This window comes from Tympanuchus pallidicinctus, unplaced genomic scaffold (genome assembly GCF_026119805.1).
Source record: "Tympanuchus pallidicinctus isolate F22 unplaced genomic scaffold, pur_lepc_1.0 scaffold13, whole genome shotgun sequence".
In the NCBI taxonomy this organism is placed as follows: Eukaryota; Metazoa; Chordata; class Aves; order Galliformes; family Phasianidae; genus Tympanuchus; species Tympanuchus pallidicinctus.
The window spans coordinates 6,178,374-6,187,280 of NW_026294648.1; the positions used below are offsets into that span (position 1 = coordinate 6,178,374).

The window sequence follows — 8,907 nt, forward strand, 5'->3', positions numbered from 1 at the left end:
AGACCTGGTGTTGACCCTGGCAAAGGAGCCAGACTTATTTGCTGCTGGCACCACAGCCTGCAAGCCTCTGTTCTGAGGCTGCTCATTAGTTCTGTGATAAGGCACTGAGTTATACTGTTTTTGCCTTGTACCTTCTCATAGATTTAAGATTATTCTGGGAGGAAGGCACTGGGGAGGGAGAAAAGAGATTCCCAGATAGATATAATCATTAACTGAAGCGATCTTTGATTTCTCTGTTTAGTTTAATTAGACGGAATTCATTTTGGAGGCAGCCGCTGATGTCAAAGGCATGTTAACTATAGCTGTGAATTATTACTGCATCAATAAAAATAATGAAAAGCCTGGATGCTGGCAGAGCCATTAGCTTTGGAGCAGTAACAGCTAGTTTTCCATTTTCAGACAATCTTTCTTCCTTATAGTGCATTTCAAATATTTTCATACTGAGAACCCAAGGCTGGTTTTTCTCTTTTGCTTCAGTTTTTCATTACCTCCTCTGGCTGCAAGCACATCCACCCAGGTTCAGCATTCCCCTTTCTGCACCTCCCATTAACATGGAAACAGCTGGTCTGAGTCATACCAAAGGGCAAAGTATCTGTACTGAGTCATATCACCTTGCCTCTTACCTTCTTTGTTACTGAGTTTTTGCTGTGGAGCACTGTCAGATCAGGTCAAGCCTATGCACTTTCCTGATACAAACTTCTGGGTTTCAGGAACCCAGCACTTCAGCCTCCCTAAATTAGCTGTTCCTGTAAAATCATGGAAGAACATAAATGCTGCCTGTATGTACTGACCAACACTGCAGAGGGGCATTCTGGCCTCGTTTTGATTCCTTTGCTGTACCCCATGCCTCTGTAACACCCTGTATTTGCTGGCACACGCCTTATCCATAATGCCCCAGAAAAGGAGTGTACATGCAGAATATGTTAGCACTACCAAACAAGACATCATCTCCACCTAGTCTGTATGAAGAATCCTCTACCTGCATCCATCCTCAGCTCATGGGTAAAGAGTGAGTTCTATAAGGCTTAGCAATTTTAGACAGGAAGTCCATCCACAAGTCTCTTCTTTGCCTTTAACCATAATAAGTATCAAGGAAACCGACCTTTTAACTGCAGAAAATTAGGTAATATTTCTCATGGCCACAAATCCTAGGTCCTCTGGTCCTACCATAGGCACCTCCATGCACTTTGCCTGCAGGTAACACAGATCCACAGTAACCACTCAGGCAAGCCATAAGGAATATCAGCAACTTCTAAAACCCTTCTCTGATTCTCTGCAGAATTTAACTCCTACATAACTGACAACTCATCTGCTTCCTTTGATGTAAGAACTCTTGTCAGTGACTGCACAGGTCTGACAGTGCTAGCAGGGAGCTTAGACATCCTACATCAGCAAGTTTGCAGAAGTCATGGGCTGTTGGTAGGAAGGATTCAACTTTGCACTGGACTGTGCATAGAGGAAGAAGAACCCTATATGAGTAAGAAAACTCAGTTAAACCACACTATATCAGAAAGTTACTGGATATGGACAAGAACAAAGTGGTTTAATGCACCATTTAATTTCTGGTTCACAAGAGGACAGTTTCTTCTTGGCTGCTGATCCATTATATTTACACTGCAACAGATTTTCACTCATTAATTCATCTAAAAGGGGATTTTTGATGTCAAATTTTAAGTTTGAAAATACTATCAAGTATATCAACCTTATATCAGCAAGTATGTGAGGATTAGCAACTAAAACTTCAAAACTTGCCTCTTATTCTCTAGTTTCCCCTCTACAATGGTATCCAGGGCTAGTTTCTTGTTAAGATTCTTCTTTTGAAAGACACAGAGATAGGTAGCTGTTGAAATTCCGTTGACTCATAAGGCCTTTGGACGGTCGCTACAAATTGAATCATGGTCATAAATACTGAGGTCCCTTTTCTTTTTATTCTCATTATTGAGGAATTGCATTTGTAGTCCCATCTGTGAATTCGAAACCATCTGCCATGAGCAAATTGCTAATTTTGGCAGATACCAGAGAGATGCTAGTATCTTCCTTATGTAAACATTTGATGTCAGCTCTGATTGTTGTGAAGAAAACAGCTACCAATAAAGGTGCTTATGGCCACACCATGCACATGGAGTCATTCAGACAGCTGATTACTGCTTCTTAAAGAACAGAAGTGGCTCAGCAGTCAGCACAGATTGTGCCCATTGCACTGCAAATACCCACTGTAACAAGGCAAGAAACAATGTGAGATCTGTGCAAGCTGAGTGAGCTGCCCTGTGAGCCGTGATGCATGTTTAACAGGGAGCCAGGGCCATGTTGCAGAATTGACACAGGAAGCTTCTGAAAATTCCTGAATGTTCCTAAGACTTCATCTGAAGTAAAAAGGAAACTCTGTACCGATTTCAGCGGGATTCAAAAATTGCAGAAATAAAACTATTATTAATGATAAATTGAATATGATTTAAATGCATGGGAAAATGTGAATTTTCAGCCTTACATTTCCTCTTCCTCCTTAGAGCTGTTTAGGTGCAGACCACAGCCTGGCTGAAACCACAATCCAATGTACTGATATTTGAATGGCCAAAAAAATTTCTAATATGACTTCCAGCACAAAAACAACACACCAAACTTGAAAATCAAACAGATGGGGAGACAGAAGATTTTACTGGGAAGGAGAATTTTTTTCACGAGGCTTCATGTACATATATATTCCCTCACTCCTACAGCAGTATTCATTTCAAAAATGAAAGAAGTCACTTCATATTCCCTATTAACTCCAAATCCAGTGGCGTATGTGAGCATGACTGCATGGTCTTCCTGTGACAGCAAGAATAGATACTTGAACCATAACAGCTCTTATCTACCAGAGGTGACAGCATCTTTCCCAACATCAGCAATTTCATTAGCCACAGAGCTATTCTGACTGTAACTAGAGAAGTTTTCTCCCCAGCTTTTTCAAGAGACTCTAAAAACATTACACAAAAACATGCACTAAGATGTCAGGACCAGGCAGAACAGATTTGAGGAGAAAAGTTCTAAAAGAAAATATATCTACCTGAACACATCACTGTTCAGCACGCTCGTTTATCTTGTGCTTTGTAGAGGTGTTTAGAGAAGGGCTGATTTGTGCTCCTGCCTCTCACACACTCTACATGTAAACAAAGTCACTTCTTCCCCTCCCAAGACACCCCTTACGCAAACGGCTGCAGTGCAGGAGATTTCTGTTGTTATAGTTACTGGCTATGACTTACCCCTGCCATTGTCACAGTATTTTCAGTAAATGGTGCTTAAACAGCAGCATAGCAAAGGTTTGTGAAATGACGAGTGCTTGCAGTCCTTCAAAAACAGGATGTGAACATCTCTGTTGCATGGTCTTCTCAGCTATTTCTAACTGTCCCTTACATCATGAACAAGACCCAGAGTCTTCCACAAGGAACACAACAAAGGTCACTTCAGATATAAGATTTTCTGACTTCTGTTCCCTGGGAAGGTCATCACACAAGAGAAAGCAGAGCTCTTCCCCTCAGGCAGATGGAGAGCCAGGTCTGCAGTGCCTAGGACACATCACCTTTTGCAGGCTCTGTAGTTGGTGAGCCAAGCTTTGAGGTTAAGTCTGAATGGGAACACAGTGTTTTCTACCCCTTGTGCTGTGTTTGGGTGCATCTTTTGTTATCTAGCTATCTAGATCTTTTGCTATTTGTAGCCCCACAAGAGGCTGGCATAATGCAACCTGTGACATTTTCAGTTGGGGTTGCAATACAAGGATAAGGTTGTGGGAACGAGCAAAATAAATGCCTGTAAAATGGATTGTGCTGCTCAGCTGCCTTGGAGATGCAAAGAATAATTAACTGAGCTGACATGAACAAGCACAAAAAAGAGCAGCTCCTCATGCCTGACAGTTCAAGAAACAAGATTTTGGTATGGAGGCAAAAAACAACCTCTCAGAAGTAGAAAATAAGAAAATGGGAGCTAGGAGGTTTTGGCAAGCCCCAGGCTCTGTTAGATGAAGGAGGAGGTGCATTTTGCATTTTAGGAGCACAGTCAGAAGATGCGTCCTTTTCACTTCTGCCTGGTGTACAACAGAGACAAAGAGCCAGCCCAACTGGACACAGGCTGCTACGCCTCAGCCAAGGAGCTGCCTTCACAGGTTTGTTCAGGAAAACTGAACCTTACGTAGGTTTCATGAACAGATTAACTTACACCTTATATACAAGCATGTTTGCTCAGACAAGAAAGTTATCAAAGTACCAAGTACCAATATTAATTATTTTACTATCTTACAAATTCCTCATCCAAGCAGAAACTATTCCAAGATATACAAATTTTGGTAATTACTCAACCAAAAAAAGCAGGTTTCTGTATGTTTTTTAAAGATATGAGTAATTGATTAGGAAATGTTGTGCTAATCTGATTTAACAGGTGCTTTCTGTGAAAGTAATTAGATTTGGGATTCCCAAAGGACTTTCTGAGAAAGGGTCCAACAAAGATAATTACTGAATGTGTGCTGATACTAGTCTCAAATTAGCCTTAGGAAGTCACATTCTAAAAGCTCTCATATATTACTTTTGTGATTTGACAAGCTCACCTGTGCATCCCACCTTTGCTTAACTAAGTACTTCTTTACAATTGTTGTAGTATTGACTGTACATGAAATAAATTTTAATTACCATCATTGCATGGACTATCAGTGAAACTGGAAAAGTGAAAGGCCAGTCCTGCAGCCTTCTGCTGACAGCATTTCCTGCAGTCCACAGAAGACCATGAACCATAAGCCGGAGAAGTAAATTCTGATTTCCACACAGGATCATGCATCAAGCCAGCACCAGCTGAAAACTGTACCAATGAAATCTGGTCTTGCAACTAACCTTGTAAATAAAGCTGAAACTAGCTCTGCATCTCTTCTCCCACACATATTCCCCTTCAAGTTGTAAACTTTGCAGCAGATATAAAACTAGCTAGAGAACGAAAGCTTCACACTGGTAAATATAGAAAAATAAAGACACAGGCCTACTATGAAACGCATCACTGACAGAGAGATGCTGGAGATGAGACGCAATAAAGCCATCTTATTTCACGGGCGTCTGTTCCCATCAAGTTATGCCACCAAGGCTTTGAATTTGATTGGACAGAAGTTGTGGTGTTCAAGAAATCTTACAGAAAACCACAAGAACCCCATCTCTTGCTTTTCATGATATTTTAAGAGAAACTTGTCATTAGTCTGCAACAATTATTCACAGTGCCTCATGCTACCTTGGAAAACATTTAGTAACATGATCTATCCTTCTATTTTACTTTCTGCTACATTGGGGCACAGGATGATCAAACTTTCTAGAAGATGGATAAAAAAAAAAGGCTCATTCTTCATCTGTGGCTCATGTCTTGCTACTTACATTTAGACACTTTAAAGCCTATAGACTAATGTTTCAATGTTTAGGTCTAGTAGAAGAGATTCTCCATCTCTTTAGGACTTACATCACATTGTTATAGCACGCTGCAAGTTGATGTTTCTAACTACTAAACTGAGTACTCTTCAGTGTGGTCAGGGTTAGCCTTCAGTGTTTCCTTTTTTGCTTTGGCTACGTAAAACTGCTATTTAAAAACGATGTACCAAGGCCCACCCATTGAAGAAATTCTTACGGCTAAGCGACAGTAATCTTTTTCTTCCTTCACACACAAAGGGCTGCATCCAAGTAGATCTCAAAAGAGGATTTGAGAAATCAGGACCATCAGTTCTGAAAGTTCCTTTCAAAGCACTGAGCTTATAAAAATTGACAGTGGTCAGTAATGCATATAAACTATCACAGTTATTGGCAGTGTTAAGCACAGATGAAAAAAGCTAGGGACAATGTGGTACATGACACTTAAAATGGTAAGATTTGTACTTTGTGTCTTTTCACAAAGATTCTTATATGCCTTAGTGGTGGCTTTGTAACTAACAATCTTTCCTACAAGACATAGCTGTTCATTGTGCAGATATACAGCACCTCAGCTCATGCTGCAATGTTATGTACTGCCTCTGCATTACTGAACTAGATTCCCCAGAGATGGAGACCAAGATACATGTCTGTACTATAGCTAAGTACTGAAAGCTAGCAGACTGCTTCCTTGGTTACTATTATTTATAAGCTTATATGTTTTCAGGATTTACTTACAAAAAGCAATTCCACTTATTAATACCAGTGTGAGAGCATGGCAGTACTTCATATTTATAGATTGTAATATAATTTCAGACAGCTCCAAGTTCCTTTACAAAGTGTGTGTCTATAAATCAGCCTAGAAATCCCTATGTCCACAAACACTGTAAGACTAAGAAGAACACTGAGTGAAATCGAAAATGTCGAGTTAAGTCAGGCTGAGCACGTTTGCTCAGACAAGAAAGTTATCAAAGTACCTCTTTCGCTCTGGGCATTTAAAGCAATGAATGCACATTAAGGAGTTCGTTTTATGACTCTTGAACAGCACCTTCACTGTGGAGAATCTCTTTCCTAACACAAGTTTTTATTAAAGTAACAGCTTAAGTCTGAACTGAAACGCCTGACCAACCTGTTTTTCACCACTTGGCTTCCTGTAATTCAGCAGCAGCTCCACAGCTCCCACCACCTCTTTCCGTATTGCATACAGCAGAGCATCTCCCACATACACGCAGTGGCTCAGAAGTAACTCCATGATCTCCAGATTTTCATTCTCTATGGCTATTAGAAGGGCACTGCGACCAAGAGGATCCATACAGTTAATGTTGATGTTGTAGTAGATCTCTGCCTCTTGTAAGGCATGTTTCACACTGGCATAGTCCCCCTTCTCCACAGCACTGAGGTAGGCCTTCTCTTCCACTGAGAGCTCTGCCTCTGCTCGCACAATCTGCAGTGGGATCCGATCTCTGTATGGTGAATAGTTTACCTTTTTGTAGTATAGCTGGGCCATTGTTCATAGTGACCAGACAACCTGTGGGGGAAAAATAAGTACACATAAGTGATAAAAACAGACAAGCAACCCTTGTCTTCTCATTATGGGGGACAAATTTACAAAGGTCTGTTGCAGTAAAAGCTTCTGATCACTCTTTAAGGTGTTTCATTTTCAACAAAATGACTGCAATGCTCCCTGACCAATCCCACATTAAGGGGCTACCTGAAAAAATTAAGGCTCCACTACAGCTCAAAAGAGAATGACAGACACCTGGTAGTTTAAATAAGGCATGGGACATTATTTCATTGGTTTTTTTTCATTCTGAAAAGGAGTGATCTTGTTTATGGATTATCTATCACCTTAATTTGGTAGATTTCTCATCTTTGTTCTTTTTTTCATTGCTTACTGTTCTTCTCTCCTACTTTTTATTGAGCCAGGTTCTCAAAATTGGAACTACCAGTGATAAGAGCTGCTGACTTACATCCCTTATTTACAGCAACAAGATTTCTTCTGATTATTTTCACTTCTCTTTTTCAATCTCTTGAAATAGTTTTCATTTTTCCATAATGTTTACTTTTTGACTAGGTCACAGAGTTTTTTTTTGAACTATGTATGTTTTTTTTAACATAATTTCTCACTCTACATTTATAAATACAATCTAGATAGGTTGATGGAGAAAGTCCCCACCTTGTATTCCAGGAGCAGTGATGTTTCTTGTAGTCTAAAAAAGTAAGAAGTAGTAAATCCTGCCCTGGAAAGAGTGCAGCAAGGTGAAGGAATGATTGTTCCATGGCTCAGAAAGCCTAGAAGTCACAGGGAAGGCATTCACTCTCTCACACACACACGCCAAAAAAAAAAAACCAAAAAAAAACAACTATGGTAATCTACCTCTGTTTGGCATCAACAAACCACACCAAATCAGGACCAGGGGTTTAGGCAGCTGTAACTAATTCAACTAATTGGATGATCTTTTCCATTTCCTTTCCCCTGTTTCTGTAGAAAATTAGCCTGATTTTTATTCCATTTTATTTCTCTTTCCAGGGGAAAGAGGTAATGAAAAGCACGACCTTGTGGTTCAGAAGTTGAAGAAGGAATGAGATGCTGGGGGTTCTACTTTCGCCATCCCTCTGCTTGCCAGAAGGCAACCATATTCAGCACAGCCTATTTGCATTTTGCCTTCAGCTCCAGAGTTATGGGCCTGGTGCAGAGGAAGTGGGTGGATCTGAGCTCCAGCCCAGCTGACACTGCAGCACAGTGGGTGGCTGCAGCACACAGCACAGTTACATCTGCGAGTTTCCTGGCGAGCCACAGATTTGTAACAAGTTTGGCATACCAAAAAAATGTGTTCTTCTAGTGTCGTGGTTCCTTACAAGCGTGAGGAAAGTTTTTGTTTGTTGCATTTCAGGAATTACAGTTCTATGCAGATGTGCTTCAATTTGATGGCACACTTAAGATCTACATACAAACTACTGAAAATGATGATTATAGATAGATATATATAGATAGATGATTAGCTAAGCTCTGCCCCTTCCCTTCCCTTCTTGGTGAAAAATACCCAGGATAGCATTTGCTTTGCTAGCACGGCTATCAAACACCAGCACGGTCACAGCTACGGCACTGATCAATGGCAACACCAAACCCATTCCATCGGTTGCTTCAACCAATCGTTTATTTGTCACCGCTTGTGAAAATGTCCCACAGAAAGTCCTTGGCTGGACTCGGGCAGGCAAATGCCAACAACAGCAACGCCACAACAAGCCAACAGCAAAGCTCCCCCTATGCGCGCCCTTGGCAACGGCATCGCAGAGTCACAGTCAGCCCTTGAGCTCACAATGGGCCGGGTGCCTATAAATACCCAGCGGGCCCAGCCTGCCTTGAGTCTTGCTGGCGACTCTCGAGGTGTGAGTGTCTTCCTGAGGGAGCACGAGACACTGAGACTTGGCCAGTGCATGAGACAGGAGTCTTGCGAGTGGATTGTGAGTGGAGGCGCAGAGGCTGCTGACTGCTCCGCAA

At 41.2% G+C, this 8,907-nt stretch overlaps 1 protein-coding gene across 2 annotated transcripts in view; it reads right to left on the reverse strand.

Annotated features, from left to right (window-relative positions):
* Nucleotides 1-7,676, reverse strand: part of TRPC5 (transient receptor potential cation channel subfamily C member 5) — a 62,886-nt gene extending 55,210 nt beyond the window's left edge. Inside the window, exons 1-2 of one of the 2 annotated variants that reach the window (XM_052673258.1) lie at nucleotides 7,582-7,676; nucleotides 6,535-6,933 (exon numbers count right to left, since the gene is read on the reverse strand). In XM_052673258.1, the coding sequence (XP_052529218.1) occupies nucleotides 6,535-6,912 (378 nt within the window). In that variant the 5' untranslated portion in view covers nucleotides 6,913-6,933; nucleotides 7,582-7,676. Of the gene's footprint in view, nucleotides 1-6,534; nucleotides 7,505-7,581 lie in introns of those variants that run through there. The other variant, XM_052673259.1, reaches the window with a different exon arrangement.
* Between the last annotated feature and the right edge of the window lie 1,231 nt (nucleotides 7,677-8,907).